Here is a 14,397-nt window from a genome sequence, read left to right on the forward strand (position 1 = left end):
CGCTAGCATGCACCATTGCTGATGAAGATTAGTGCCTTTGGTGACGTATCATAGCGGCATATGCAACACCAGGCAACATCAGGCATGCATCCACTACGTTGAGCATACCAGCAATCACTGCTAATGACTCAGGCATGCACTTTCCCAAAGTTTGGATGCACATGCATCTGCAGGTGGTCACGAGAGACGGACCATGGCCTCATGATGGAGAATGGGCGTCAGGCTTGGATAGTGATTAGGCGAGGCAGACTTGGGCGTTTGTAGAAAGAGTAAGCCGTGTTGCTGCATGCTCGGATTGGAACGCTGAAAACCATAGAAGTAAAACAAGAGAATAGACGATCCAGTCCAGCACCTTGTTAACGAATGCTCGCGGCCACATATGCCATGTGCTGTTGTGCATATATCGATGTGATTCGTACGTGCCAAGTATGGCTTTCGCGTGCAATTTGTCCCTTTGCCAACGCTCAGTTCCCATTTCATGTCATCATGCTCAGTGACATGTCCCAAACTCCAGCCTAATGCGTGTACGTTATGACCCCAAAAGAAAACGATATCCAAAGGTGCTGCCCATTTTTGCATCAAGAGACCGGCTCGAGGAAGCGAATAGCGTTCGTGAATACTTGAGAATGTGAGGTGTGCGAGCGTCGTCATGACACGTATGGTGATGTGTCCGCAATGACCGCCGCGATGGTGACGGTGTGTACACCTGTACTCGTTCCCGGAAGACGAGACTGTATGCTGGGAGCTTCATCATGCTCGATGGCCACTGTGTAGGCTACAGGCATAGCCTACAAGAACCGTCTTTTCCTGTACCATATGGCCGCGTTGCCCATGAGCTACACAAGGATCGATGGCGTGCTTGTGATAGAGGCATCGGCAGACAGAGTATCGCTCAACCACTTGGTAGCACATTGTGGTAGCGAACAAGCACAAGCTGTTGACTCGAGGCCGTGACTTGTCTCAAAGGAAGCGAAGATGATGGTAGAATCAGAAACCTAACAGTGCAGGTGAAACGACGTGGTAGAGATGGAGGTTGAAGTGAACTGTGTTTGATCGAGAGGCGAGACCCGTGGGTAGTGAGAACCTAGCATATATAATGGAGACATCAAGGACAAAGGAGAAGACAAGCCCGTGTGGGTCATACACAGAAGGCATCTTCGAACTTCTGCAGGTCCGTAAGGCAACGGTAGTCCATTAGCAGATCAGGTGCATAGTCAGCACCGGCTGCTACTAAGACGGGACTGTCGAGCGGAACTAGCACAGCCCTAAACTCAGTTACTGGACGTGCGGACGGTTTGGTAGGGCTACTGGCCGTAACAGAGATAGGGTGATTCTGTGCTCAGAGGCTCTTCAACTGTGGCCCAGGCTTCCTATTGGCCCGCGCGCTAGGTCGTATAATCTGCCACAATTCTTCCCAAGGAGAGTCGTGTATTCGGAGGGTCCACGCATCACTTGAGAGGACGCACATGGACACGTGTCTGAAAAGAGCGAATGACGGTACCAGGCACCCCTGCTTTCACTGCGACATGGGGCTCATGGTGTGGTGATAATGCAAATGTTGCTAATCTTTAGCGGAGTTGCGCGGTGAGCCTGCGCACGAGTGAGATCGAGTCTGACGAATACTTCATTGCACGCGCCATGACGAACGGAGCTGGTGTTGGGTTCGGAAAACGTTAGCGAACGCACGGAAGGAGCCGAGATCGGTATCATGACGATTGTGTGAGGTGCTCGAGGGTTGGTTGGTGCGCATGTGGTCGCTTGCATACCCTGCTGCTTTATAATTGGCAACAGCTACTTGAGCCTCTGTCAACATACAAAGCTTGGGAGATCTTGTTCTCTCAAGTTGCTGCGATATCTTGTGACAATACCAACATTGACTTCGGCTCACGGCCGACACTTTGTTACCCCTAAAGGTCTCTGTGCCTAGAGGGGGAAGATGCTCCGTTGACCGTCAGGACACCGAGAAGCCGAGTATTGCCCACCATCTGCGCTTCAACGCATGAGTCATGGCCAGTATATCGGAATTCCCGAAGAGCCACAATACCCATGTGTATGCCACCCGCCCAGCTATTGCCAAATGAGGGTGATTGCGGACGACCGCCGGCTAATTGATTGCGGCACACCGCCCACAGCACCCGCCATCGTTCACGTATGTCACTAGCGCCAATCCGATACCATGTTACATGCTCGCTTTAGTTTAGTAAACACGCGCAGCTTTGTGCTTACACAACGTTAGGCTGTCTACAACTGCGTGCTGACTGGCAGATAGCCTCCGTGCAGTACAAGCGCCGCTGCAGCCCTATGCAATGTCCCCAGACCTGGAACCACGTGGCAGCGGTCTAGGAATCGGTCAAGCGTATGCAGAGATTACGGCGTGTAGTATTCGGTCAAGATAAGCGTCTTCATCCATCCACCCCAGAGGCACAGCAATGCTTAGGCGGCTCTTCGGGGAGTGGATTTATGTTGCCTTCTTGATGTGGGTATAGTGGCTTTTTAAGTGGATACTAGGAGAGCAGATGAATGGGTAGGTAGGAAGATAGATAGATAGACGAGCGAGTGTAAGAAGTGGAGAGCTAAGTAGTGACAGTTTCAAAATCCCTATATTGTTTACGTTCTTACATACTATCAGATAAGAATGACAAGGAAAGGGGGACACTGAGACGCATTTATCGTTTGTAGGAGTCAGTAGGTAAAATTCCAACGATCTAAGAGTGAGCACACAAAACGAACTAGATTCGAGTTTTACAAACACACAACCGATCTCTTCAGCGGTGCAGAAACCCCTTCGCTTTATCCTTGGCTTGTCCAAACAGCTTCCCCCCGAACCCTTTCTCTTTCTCCGCGGGTGGTGCATCGGCAGGCGCTGGCGGCGGCTGGTTCTCAGTCTGGGACGCTGGCTTTGACGGCTGCGACGGTGGCGGCTGTTCCTGCTGTGGTGCACCAGCAGCAGCGGATTTCCCTCCAACGCTGACGATGAACAGTTTCGGGTCTCCAGCATTCACTTTTCCGGATTGATCGGCGCCCGAGTTGGGCTGGACGTCGTCGTAGGCGAAGGCGTAGCCCTTGTTGTCGACGTTGTGCTCGTGCACGAGCCGCGCGTAGTGGTTCGTAGGATCGCGTGTGTAGAAGGTCGATGGCTGGCTGGGGTGTTCTTCTGTTTCGGTGATGCTGCTCCGTACGAATGCGGCTGCGAGGCGGGGAATGATGGCGTTGCGCGCTGGGGATTGGCCGGTGGTGAAGGGCCCGGAGTTGCAGCCTAGGATGTCGGCTGTGTTGGGCTTGTCGAATACCTCGTCGCCAATCCGCAGCTTGCCTGAGGAGGTGATGTGGCCTTCTAATACACCGGGGCCGGCTTGCGTGTCGACTTTGCATTTGCAGTTGGAGTACTTGTCCCATACTTCGTCGACGAGGGGCTCGAAGTAGCCGTCAAAGCTCGCTCCGACTGCATCGCCGTGCGTTGCGTTCAAGATCCGGAGGTTCTGGCCGTTCTCGTTGACTACAAGCTTGTCCCATGGCCGTCCGTCTTTCTTGGCTTGTTCTCGTAGGGAGTCGGCCATGCGGTCTAATCCATCAGGGCGCATGCCAGCGACATGCTGCTCCTCTCCGCTCTGCTGCTGCAAGCTGATGGCAATCGGAATCTTTGGCACGAAATCTACATAAGAGATGTTGGCATATAGTTGTGCGTCGTTGAGCGTGAATTCTGCAAAGCCAAAGTTCACGCCATGGTTAGGATCACTAGGATTCAGCACTGAAGGTTCGACCAACGCCGGTCCGCCAGGGTTCAACAGGAAGGTGAGCTTGCCGTCAACTATCCAGATACGCCCGCCAGCAATCTGTGGGATGGTGATGTTCGTCGTGTTGCCTGGAGCGCCTAATGGAATTGCGCAGTCCTCTTGGAGAGAGGACCCAATGTCTTTCACTTCGGTGGGGAAGTAAAGGTCCTGGCCATTGGCTTTGAGAAGACATCTCTTGCCACCATGTTTAATGGCAACGCCAGTCTATCTGGACAATTAGACGCTAGTCTCTCGTTCTGGAGTATGCTGGACTGACCACGTAGGCGTGAATGTTCTCCGAATCGGAGTCGTTCTTGAGCGCGATTTGTAGTGATTCTGGCATGTCTTTTAGTTTTATGCAAGGAACTGTAGGGGGGAAAAGTACCTTTGCTGTTGTGAGATCGCTGTGTTGAGGGTTGGCAAGCCGGTTTGCATTGGCGAACGTCATCGGGGTCTCGCTAGGAGGACCCACTTGTTTTGTTGGCGTTGTTATCGCAACTACAAGGCGTATCTGATTCTGGGACCAACGAGGGATACTCCAAGACGAGCTTCAGGTAAAGTTTGTGATTTGACGTGTTGAACAAGTGGTTTGAACGCAAGCTACAAAGCAAGTGGTATACCGCTAACAACACCCCATCCGTGAACACGGTGCACCTGACCAATGCTGCAAACCTGCAAGCATTTGTTACTATCCAACGCCTTACTATGCTGTTACGTTTCCGGTTGTCCAATACCGTGAGCTTGACATAGCCTTCGAATCTACTTGCCACCGAGCTCACTCTCAAGATGCTGTGCATGCGTTAGCCCTGTACCACGACGTCATGTTCGCGTTGGACACTTACCGACCACTCTGGGATATTCCGTATTTGCTGCCACATGAAGCGCTCCAACCGCCCTGCCGCCTTTGCATACGGAGTACTCTCGTTGTTGTACTTTCTGCAGTTGTCGAAGATGAGCTTGGCGTCGCGGATGAAGTCCTCAGGTGTTGGGTAGAGGTCCTTCTCATGCTTCTCCTCCATGGTGGCCAGGTCCATGGGTTCCTTGATGACATCGTAGTAGTCGAGGACCTCGTCTTTGTTGACGGGCTGCTGGAACGGCCAGGCGTTGGAGTTGTTTTGCATGTCGTTGAGCAGGTGGAGAAGCTGGTTGTAGTTCGGTCCGTGGCGGGGCGCGCGAGCCAGTTCGTCCATGACGGGACTCCAGCCGGAGTTCTTGATAGCGGGTATGGTGAGAGGATCAATCTGCTTGACCTCCCCTTTCGCCCATTGAACGGGAGGCTGATGGACCTGGAAGGATTTGGAGACGGCACGAATTTTGGCGTTGACACATTCTTTCTGCTTGAGCAGCATGCGGCCGCTCTCCAGGTAGCGGATCTTGGGCACCATGCTGCACTGCATGATCGTGCCGCCTTCATAGTCCTTGATGTAGCCCATCCAGCGCCGCTTCTCGAGCGTGATTTCCTTGGTGAAGCCTTGCTTCTTGAAGTAGCCAATGGCGTAGTTGTCGGCGTAGGTTAGGAAGTGCATGACGTCTGAGGTGGCCTTGACGTAGTCCTTGAGATGCGACATGAGATGGGCGCCGTAGCCTTTGACTTGCTGGTCCGAGGAGATTGCGCAGAAGACAATCTCGGCGAACTGGCCCTTGTCGAAGGGGCGGTAGGTGATGCCGCCGACGACTTCGAGAGGCTTCTTGACGATGGCGATGCTCAGATGAGTGCGGTCGTAGACGAGACGAGCGATGTAGTCTTTGGGCATCTTGGGCAGCTGCTTCTGGAATATGCACTTGAGCCCGGTTAGGATGATGGTGCTCTCACGCTGGCCGTCATTGTTGACGACACGGAACTCGATCTCTCCCTCGCGCTCTTCGATGACGGCGGGCTTCTCGGGGAAGGGCACGATGCGCTTGACAGGGGGCGCGGGAGCTTCGTCTACGTGTGCGTCTGCGTCGGACGAGGGGCTCTGCTTTGCGCGCTTAGGGGAGCCGCCAGTGGCCTCGGTGGTCGCTTTGCGCTTGGCTGGGGAGGGCGAGTCAGCATGACGTGCGGTGGCAGCTTGTGCTTTCAGGTGGCGCAGGGGGATATCTGGCGACGAGGGCAGGGCAAATGCAGGCGCAGGTGGCGCCCTGCGCACAGGCGTTGCAGGCTCGGCTGGTGGTGGTGGTGACGAGCTGTAGCCCACGGCCTCGCGCACGCGGCCCAGTGCCCGCTCGTTGCGAGTCGCCATGGTTGCGTGGACGCGCAGACGGGCGCTGTGGAAGGGTGCGACTCACCTTCGTCCGTGGCCGCCATGTTTGCGGTGCTGCCGAATACAGAAGTCCGCCGTTGGTCGCGACTGCCGTGTTGTGTTGGTGGTGGACGTGAACATGAGCGGGAACATGAACGGGGACATGAACATGAACATGAACATGAACCTGAACGTGAGCGGGCATGTCGGGGAAGGCGGGACGCGGAGGTGTCGCACAGGCCAATCAACGCCGACCAGCCTGCGCGGCCGTTGAGAGGACACCTGCGCAGCTTCACGACAGTTGCAGCCAGCAGCCCAGCAGCCCAAGCAATCTCCACTCCACTGCACCATGTCGACTCCGCTCGCAGACGTCTGGGAGGCTGCCGCCGCCTCGCCCTTCCAGCCCGCAATCGGAAAGAACAGCCAGTTCACGCTCGGCTTCGCGCTGCTGTTCGCTTGTATGTTCTGCGCCGCGTGGGAGCTACACGGAGCCCTACTGACGATGCACAGCGCTGCTCTTGACCGGCTTCTTCGGCCTCAGTACGTCCACTGCCTCGCCTCGCCTTGACGCCCCGCCACCACCGCCCACGCCCGCATCCACCGCCCACGCCCGCATCCACCGCCCACGCCCGCATCCACCGCCCACGCCCGCATCCACGCGCCCTCTGACGCTCTCACCCTCTCACCCTCTCACGCTCACACCCCCACAGATCGCTCGCTCGCCAACCTGCCCCTCGTCGGCGCACCCGCCTCGATAGCGTTTGGGTACGCACCTGGCCAGCACCCGCGCTGCCCGCCCCACGGCCCTGCTAACAGACGCCAGGTTCGGCGCAGTGTACATGATCTGCGCAGTCGGTGTCTACGTTTAGTTTTCTGATATCCTGGCCCGGCGTTGTAGTCTATGGGAATGCAATCACACTTCACCCCTTGCCCGTCCACTACTACGCACCCCCCCCCTGCCACACACCACCATGCAAGCCGACCCGCCCATTCTCACGGCTGTGTCCAGCTCGGCCCGCCAGCTGTTCACGCTGCTCCGCTGCGTTGCATTCGCCTCCAAGGCCCATGTGCAGCTCAGCGACCAAGGCGTGAAGTTCTGCGTCGATGAGGCCAGCGTCATGGAGGGTGCGTCTGCCTCTGTCCGTGACGCGTCCACACTGACATCCACGCGCAGCCTCTGCCTTCGTCGACAAATCTCTCTTTGCCACCTTCAACTTCTACGCGCCTCCCCTACCGCCCTCCTCCGCAGACTCAGACGATGAGGAAGCCACCCCGCCACTGACCTTCCGCATCTCCCTCACCGCCCTGCTCGAAACACTTCAGATCTTTGGCCTCACCGACCCCAATGCCTCCAGACCACCATGGGCACGTGACAACCCCTACCCCACGAGCACAGCCTTCTCCAACAACGTCCTGGGTATGAACAACCTGTGTCGCATTACATACGATGCTCCTGGCGCGCCTCTCTCCGTCATCCTCACCGAAGCCAGCATACGTACATCGTGCGACCTAACCACCTACGAGCCAGAGTACACCGACGAGATCCCCTTCGACCGCCAGAGTCTGGCCTTCAAGACCATTATGCGGGGCAGCTGGCTGTACGATGCGATTCTAGAGCTCTCGTCCACCTCGCCCGAGAAGCTGACCATGTACGCCAAGATGGTGCACGGGAAGCCCTTCTTTGCCCTGTCCTCCACCGGCACCCTTGGTTCGGCAAGGGTCGAGTTCAACAACCAGCCCCCCACGTCCACGCACCGCGCTCCAGCAGTAAGCAGAGACGACGCCACCGCGCCGCCGACCAATCTACTGGAAACGTTCCAGCTCTCCGACCCAGACACGATTCTGCGCGCAAGCTACAAGTACACCCTGATCCAGAAAGCGGCCCGCGCAATGAGTGTCGCCACAAAAGTCAGCGTTCGCGTCGACACCCAGGGCGTGCTGAGCATGCAATTCATGATCGAGGTCGAGCCTGCCGCCGGCGGTGGTGCAAGTAACGTTTCGTTTGTAGACTTTCGATTCGTGCCGCTTGTCGAGGACGAGGACGACGGGGGTGACGAAGGCGAGACGCTGATGCAGGGCGGTGACATGGACGGCTATGTAGACCTATTCTAGTTATACATTCTTCTTCTCTTCTTCTCTTCCTCTCTTCTTCTCTTCTTCTCTTCTTCTCTTCTTCTCTTCTTCTCTTCTTCTCTTCTTCTCTTCTTCTCTTCTTCTCTTCTTCTCTTCTTCTCTTCTTCTCTTCTTCTTCTTTTTCTTCTTCTTGAAAGAATAGAGATGCAGAATCCTTACCATGCACATGCAGTACAGTACGTACGTCGTCTGCCCCTGTGCGGCTCAAAGCAACGCAAGCAGACGAAAGCAAGCACAGCGCGCCTACAGGGGTATTTCCTCTATTGATGGGGGTAGGTACTCAACATGAAGCCGTCGGTGCCTTTTCTACTTTCTTTCCGATTCATGTCTACCAGCCCGCTGACTCTCTGGTGCCCTGCACGCCTTGAGTGCCCTGCACGCCTTGAGTACCGTGAAAACCGTAGAAAGTCTGGTCTACATTGCCTTTTCCTTTGCCTTCCCTTTCTTTTCCACCCCCTCCCCAGCTTTTGAGGCTTTTTATGTACAGTACAAACTCCGTCCGGGGACCGAGGAAAGCGAAACGTGACCACCTGGTTGCTTGTAGGTTGGAGCGTGTCGTGTCGTGTGGTATGTATGTATCTGGGTCTGGGTCTGGGTCTGGGTCTGGGTCTGGGAGAGGTAGGTAGGTGTTGGAACGCCTGGAACGCCGCGCTATGCCAAAACCAAGTAAAGCCAAGCAGCGCCAAGCAATGCAAAGACTGTGAAGATGGACAGGAAGATGAAGATGGGAACGGAGATGGGAAAAGGGCTGGGAGCGTACTACGACCGTCCACCACCCGGTGTGGCGGGTTTCGTGGATGGCGTAGGCACGGTGAAACTGACTCCGCTGTCCTTGGTCTGCAGCGCCATCTGTTGCAGCGCCTCCCTCTCGCTCTGCTTGCTCGCGACGTCGTGTTTGAGCGACAGCTCCTCGATCTTGGGCACCAGCTCGCCGATGCGGAATGGCTTGCTGACCACGTCGTCCATGCCGGCCGCCAGCAGCGTGGCAATCTGTTCGCTGCGCGCGTTGGCCGTCACTGCGATGATGGGCACATGCCGCCGTAGCTCGCCGTTGCGCTCCATGGCTCGGATTTTGGAGGTACACGCTAGCCCGTCCATGACAGGCATTTCCTTGTCCATGAGTACCACGCTGATCTCTGGCGCGTCGGGCCCGGCGGATATGTGGTAGGACGATGTGGAGAGGACGTTTATGGCTTCACCGCCATGGTTGGCCACGATGGTTGATATGCCGCGGTTTTGGAGTTGCCGTTGGAGAACTTTCTGGTTTACTGTCATCATGTCAGTACTTGCGGATCGAGGGAGGAATGGGCATGCGATGGTCGAAAACGTACCGAGATTGTCTTCGACGATCAGAACGCGGATATGTGCGTAGGGTAGTTCAGGTTCCTTGGTTCCCTTGCTAGGAGCTACTTGAGCGGCAAAGTCCTTGACCTTTGGCGCTTCCAGACGTCCTTTTTCTCTCGCATTGGAAACCTTCCTCGACAACGCGACTGCCGCGGGCACACTATCGATGACCTCCTTTGGCTCCGAGCTTCTACGTCCCTTGACGTAGAAAGCAAACGTGCTGCCCTTGCCAGCTTCGGATGAGACACCAATCTCGCCGCCTTGCAACTCTGTCAGCTCGCGCGAGATGAAGAGGCCAAGACCAGAACCGCCATATTGGACGTGGGTTCGTGGACTTGCTTGGGAAAAGCGCTGGAACAAGAGTTTCAGCTCTTCTGCGCTTAGCCCTCGCCCCGTATCCTGAACAAGGAATTCCAGAAAGATCTCCTCGCCATCGCCCCAGTCGGGGCCGAGGGTTTGGTCGATGTGTTTCGACTTCATGGGGATGTAGCTGACGACAGGATGTTTGCTTGCTGATGGCCGACTGGTGGATGCTGAGAGGACGATATGGATGGTGCGGATTTCCTCGGTTGACGTGAATTTGATGGCATTGGTGGTCAAGTTGATGAGTACTTGAAGCACGCGAGACGGATCGATCTTGACCCAGTCGATATTCAGCTTCTTGAATGAGTCGCCGAGGACGAACTCCATCCGTATGCCAGCTGTCTGGACCTCCCCTTCGAACATCTTGAGAGCACGCTGAATGACTTGCAACGGCTGTGCGTCGACTGGAGTGACCATCAGCATTGCACTGTCGAGCTTCGACAACGTCAAAACGTCATCGACAATTCTCTTCTGATGTTGCGCGCACAGGGCGATGGTTTGCGCCGCGTCGATCGAATCCGCGACCATGCCTGGTTCGATGGTCTGCACACCAGACTGTCTGAAATCGCCCAAAATGGTGGAGATCTCATCGGCGCACTGCAGGATAGCACTGAGTGGATTCCGCATCTCGTGACTTGTTATATCGATGAAGTTCTCCTGTTGTCTCTTGAGCTCCACAGCCTCCTCCATCTTCCTCTTCTGGAAACCTTCAGCCCACTTCTGGGGGCTGATATTCGTGATGCTTCCAAACACGCTCTTGAGCTGCCCACTCTCGTCCTTTTCGGGGAAAGCGCTGAACAACACCCATGTGTCACTCGTTGCCTTTGAGTTTCGATCTTCCCACGGTGCCTTGAATCTGAATTCGACATTGATCGGCGCAGTGTTTTCGACAAGACGTTTCCAGTGTTGTTGAATGAGACCCTGGTCTTCTTCTTTGACGTAGTCTATCCACCTATCTGTCTTGTTCCTCTCTTTTGGTACCCGGGAGATCTCGAACCAAGTGTCATTGCAGTATGTGATGCGTCCAGCGTGATCGGCGATGAATAGTCCTGCAGGGGAGTACTCGGCCATCCTCGTAAATCGCAATTCGTTCTCGCGAGCCTCCTGTGTACGCGCCGCAAGTTGCTCAGACAAGTTGTAGCGATCTTCTGCGGCAAGCTTGGCAGCCTTCTGGCCTCTGCGGATTTCTTCTTCGAATAAGACTACCGAGGCCAGTGATGTCGCAAGCTGTCGGCTCAGCAGCTGAATGAAGAGGTTGTAGTCGTCATCGTAAGGTCTTCGTGGGTTTACACCCATGACAAGGAAGCCCAAAATGGTTTCACCTGTGGTAGGGTGAATCGGGCATACCACTACGTCTCGGCAGGCGTCGCCGAAACCCCGCCATTCGAGGCCATTCATCATAGACAGGGGTAAGTCGGCAGATCCGACGCTGATAACAGCAGGTTTGTCCGTCTTCATGACTTCTCGGAACACGGGTCCAAAACCCTCATGTCCCTCCCTGAGATCTATCTGTTCGGGAGCAGCTCGGTGGCCGCTTGGCACGCCAAGGGAGCCTTCCAGGAAGCATTGTTTGGCGGCCAACAGACTGCTGGAATACAAGGAAGAAGAGTCGCTGTCGTTTTCATCTGAAACCGAGTACAGCATTACGAACGGTGTGTCGAACTCATTTTCGGTCAGTGCGGTCAAAACCTGATCCCAGAAGCCTTTGACGTCTCTTGCCGCGGCTGTTCGTTCACCAACTTCACGAAGAGTGAGCATTCGTCGTTCGGCGATCTTTCTTCTTGTCTTCTCGAAAGCTGGGTTGTACAGTCCCATGACTGTACCATCTTCTCCGACCATGGGAATGATGGACCACGAGAAGTAGGTCTCCTCGAGGAACCCACTTCGTTTCATGAAGAGGCAATCGTCGTCTTTCATCGTGGCTTGGCCTGTCAGGCGAGCATTGTTGAAGACGTCCTTGACCTCGTCCCATATCTCTGCCCAGGCGACCTTGTAACTTTGTCCCATCAACGTAGGATGCTTCTGACCCGCGAGACCTGCGATGGTCAGATGAATGGAGGTTGAGGTAGCAGAGGGTGAAGTTTACCTATATATGCCTCATTGTAGATAGCGACCAGCTCGTCTCCCCAATACATGGCTGCTGGGTGAGGACTCGCCCTAAACCACGGTTAGCCGTCTGCGGCAAAGACGCGATATTGCAGTCCATTGTGACGCACATGATGAGGTTGCACATAGCTCGGAGATCGTTCGACCAGTACTCGATGGGGCCTAGCGGTGTCGACGCCCAGTCTATTGCGCGCGCAAACTGGACATGTTTCGGTAGGGAGGGTGACAGAGACAGTCTTGTCCAGTCGAAGAAGCCCACGTCGTGGTCTTGAGGAGCTTTGGGTTCTCTATAGAAGGGGTCAACGTCGCCTGCACTGTGAGCCCTCAGAACGCACTCGTGTGTGAAAGGCAGGTCTTCTATCGAAGGCAACATGGACGAATGGGTGGGCTGCAACGTGGACCCACTACTGCTACTGGAAGGATTGGTTGCGATGTTGTTCAGGCGGGTGTGTAGCTCACTCGTTTCCTCTCTTTCTTGAACGGCCGGGGGGCCGAAATAATCCTGTTGCTCACCGGCCTGGTTCAACGACGAGGTAGTGTCTAGCGTGCGACCTGACAAATGGCCGACGGACGAAGCTGAGGGAATTGCAAAATCCATCGATGCTCTCGTGGACGGTATTTCAGCGGAGGCGACGGGTGGCGTTGCGCCAGAGCATACGCGCAGACGCTTTCTTAAGGTATAACATGACCATACTATACCCTCATGCTCCAGCGGGCCGGGGGTTGTGTCCTGCTCGCCCCCTTTTGTTGCAGTGCTCAGTAGCCAGGCACGGAAGCGGTAGTTGGCCTGTGATGATGCTTCGTCTGTAGGATGCTCGGGCGGCTTTCCGGCGACAGTGTGCCATATGGATGCGCTGGAGCGCAGGGCATTGTTGGCAAACAAAAGCTGTAGCGTGGCAGAGTCGGGTGAATAGTTTGCGTAATCGCCCATGTCCACTATGAAAGTAGGCCTTGCATCGTGCTCCAGCAGTTCTACCACGCCGACAGAGCCCAGCAGCTTGAGGGGATCGCTCCTTTCGCGCGCGTCCGGAGGAGAGGTGCGCGGTAGGCTCGAGCGCTCCGAACTCCTCCCACTGGTCACGGTCGTGGTGCCCGGGGGGCTCAAGCCGCTGAAGGTGCCCCGAGCCAATGTCACAGTCTTGATGCCGCTCTCTTCGCCGCGCGTCTTGCTCAACATGCTCGCGGCGGCCTCGGAGCTCGAGAAGCGGGCGGGCAGGTGTGGGCGGGCGGGCTTGGAGGAGAAGAACAGCGGGGATGGGGGCCGGCCGTCGAAGCGCAGCGGCGGGCGCTCGGCACAGGGGAAGAGGTCGAGCGAGCGGCGGGGGCGGGTATGCAGGCGGCGGCGCTTGTGGAGGGGCTCGGTGGCAGGCGCGTCGTCACGTGTGCGTGGTGGTGGTCGTTTGGTGCCGGCGACGGCGGGCGGTGTTGCGGGCTGCCGTGTCGCGGAACCCTCAATGCCACCGGACGAGGGCGCAGACGGGAGCGCAGACGGCGGCGCAGACGAGGGCGCAGACGAGGGCGCAGACGAGGGCCGCGGGGTCGATGCGACAGTGTCCAGCGGCAGCTGCAGTGACCACGGGCGAGGGAACAGCGTGCTGGGGGGCTGCTCAGAGGGCGAGGGGGACGGCGGGCCCTCTGGCGGCGGGTTCAGGGCCTGGCGAGGCTCGGGCGTGCTGAGTCGGCCGTGGCCAGCACGCGTCGGTAACGGCGTTGCTCCGGTGAAGATTGATTTCGGCTGCGTGGACATGGAAAGGCCCGTTCGCCTTGCCTTGGCTGTGTGATGGGTGGGAGCAAGAGCCAGCCAGCGCACGCGACTTTGTCAGTCGGCAAGCATAGCAGGGCCGAGCAGCGTAGGCGCAGGCGCAGACGCAGACGCAGACGCGGACGCGGACGCAGATGTGGCTACCCTGAGGTTCGATAACGCTGGCGCGGGACGACCTCTGTCTCGACTCTGGACTCTCGACCCTCGACTCTGGACTCTCGACCCTCGACCCTCGACGCTCCACCTCGACGCTCGACGCTCGAGTACCTCTGGCCCTATTCCCAAGCGTCGACGCTAGCTTGAGGAGCGTGGCATGCCACTCCGTCGATCAGCGATGACGTCGAGTGCGCGCAGACGGGGGTGACTGGATGCACGGGGCGAGAGACGACGATGCTCCGTGGTTGGGCGTTGTCCGTCTGCTGCCCGTCTGTTGCCTGTGTGGCCAGCGTTGTCTATGTTGGCTGTCTGTTGCCTCGCTGGTTGCGCCTTGTGCAGCTGCTAGCAGCTGTCTGCCTCCCATCTCTTGAACAAGCTTGAACAAGGCGAAGCATCGGGGCACGCAATCGGTTAGGCGGCCCAGCTAGCCTAGATCCTGGACTTCTCGCGTCATGCTGGCTGCGTCTGATCACGAACCGCATCGGCGATCCCAGCACAAAGGTCGTTTGGGAGCGCACCACGATGCCTGCGACACGGC

At 56.6% G+C, this 14,397-nt stretch overlaps 6 protein-coding genes across 6 annotated transcripts, besides 9 other annotated features; 2 read left to right on the forward strand and 4 right to left on the reverse strand.

Moving 5' to 3' along the window:
- Positions 1 to 177: 177 nt before the first annotated feature.
- On the reverse strand, positions 178 to 651 carry EKO05_0003807 (uncharacterized protein; the record flags this gene model as incomplete). Its single annotated transcript, XM_059636238.1, has 1 exon — positions 178 to 651. The coding sequence occupies one exon, from the start codon at positions 649 to 651 to the stop codon at positions 178 to 180; it is 474 nt and encodes a 157-aa protein (XP_059492221.1).
- A 1,863-nt stretch (positions 652 to 2,514) lies between these two features.
- Positions 2,515 to 2,549: a tandem repeat.
- A 216-nt stretch (positions 2,550 to 2,765) lies between these two features.
- Positions 2,766 to 4,116, reverse strand: EKO05_0003808 (uncharacterized protein; the record flags this gene model as incomplete). Its single annotated transcript, XM_038938375.1, has 2 exons — positions 2,766 to 3,998; positions 4,051 to 4,116. The coding sequence occupies 2 exons, from the start codon at positions 4,114 to 4,116 to the stop codon at positions 2,766 to 2,768; spliced, it is 1,299 nt and encodes a 432-aa protein (XP_038800469.1).
- A 416-nt stretch (positions 4,117 to 4,532) lies between these two features.
- On the reverse strand, positions 4,533 to 5,995 carry EKO05_0003809 (Histone acetyltransferase; the record flags this gene model as incomplete). The annotated part of the gene is made up of 2 exons (XM_038938499.1): positions 4,533 to 4,562; positions 4,616 to 5,995. The coding sequence occupies 2 exons, from the start codon at positions 5,993 to 5,995 to the stop codon at positions 4,533 to 4,535; spliced, it is 1,410 nt and encodes a 469-aa protein (XP_038800468.1).
- A 147-nt stretch (positions 5,996 to 6,142) lies between these two features.
- Positions 6,143 to 6,188: a tandem repeat.
- A 156-nt stretch (positions 6,189 to 6,344) lies between these two features.
- Positions 6,345 to 6,864, forward strand: EKO05_0003810 (uncharacterized protein; the record flags this gene model as incomplete). Its single annotated transcript, XM_038938380.1, has 4 exons — positions 6,345 to 6,453; positions 6,506 to 6,535; positions 6,706 to 6,760; positions 6,819 to 6,864. The coding sequence occupies 4 exons, from the start codon at positions 6,345 to 6,347 to the stop codon at positions 6,862 to 6,864; spliced, it is 240 nt and encodes a 79-aa protein (XP_038800467.1).
- A 102-nt stretch (positions 6,865 to 6,966) lies between these two features.
- On the forward strand, positions 6,967 to 8,107 carry EKO05_0003811 (Exodeoxyribonuclease III; the record flags this gene model as incomplete). The annotated part of the gene is made up of 2 exons (XM_038938445.1): positions 6,967 to 7,120; positions 7,170 to 8,107. The coding sequence occupies 2 exons, from the start codon at positions 6,967 to 6,969 to the stop codon at positions 8,105 to 8,107; spliced, it is 1,092 nt and encodes a 363-aa protein (XP_038800466.1).
- Positions 8,026 to 8,087: a tandem repeat.
- Positions 8,108 to 8,115: 8 nt separating the features above from the next.
- Positions 8,116 to 8,259: a tandem repeat.
- Positions 8,260 to 8,547: 288 nt separating this feature from the next.
- Positions 8,548 to 8,579: a tandem repeat.
- A 127-nt stretch (positions 8,580 to 8,706) lies between these two features.
- Positions 8,707 to 8,742: a tandem repeat.
- A 145-nt stretch (positions 8,743 to 8,887) lies between these two features.
- EKO05_0003812 (uncharacterized protein) lies at positions 8,888 to 13,688 on the reverse strand (the record flags this gene model as incomplete). The annotated part of the gene is made up of 4 exons (XM_038938535.1): positions 8,888 to 9,396; positions 9,460 to 11,871; positions 11,922 to 11,992; positions 12,052 to 13,688. The coding sequence occupies 4 exons, from the start codon at positions 13,686 to 13,688 to the stop codon at positions 8,888 to 8,890; spliced, it is 4,629 nt and encodes a 1,542-aa protein (XP_038800465.1).
- A 108-nt stretch (positions 13,689 to 13,796) lies between these two features.
- Positions 13,797 to 13,838: a tandem repeat.
- A 46-nt stretch (positions 13,839 to 13,884) lies between these two features.
- Positions 13,885 to 13,966: a tandem repeat.
- A 146-nt stretch (positions 13,967 to 14,112) lies between these two features.
- Positions 14,113 to 14,172: a tandem repeat.
- The last annotated feature ends 225 nt before the right edge of the window (positions 14,173 to 14,397 follow it).

The sequence above is a fragment of the Ascochyta rabiei genome, chromosome 5 (assembly GCF_004011695.2).
Source record: "Ascochyta rabiei chromosome 5, complete sequence".
NCBI lineage: Eukaryota > Fungi > Ascomycota > Dothideomycetes > Pleosporales > Didymellaceae > Ascochyta > Ascochyta rabiei.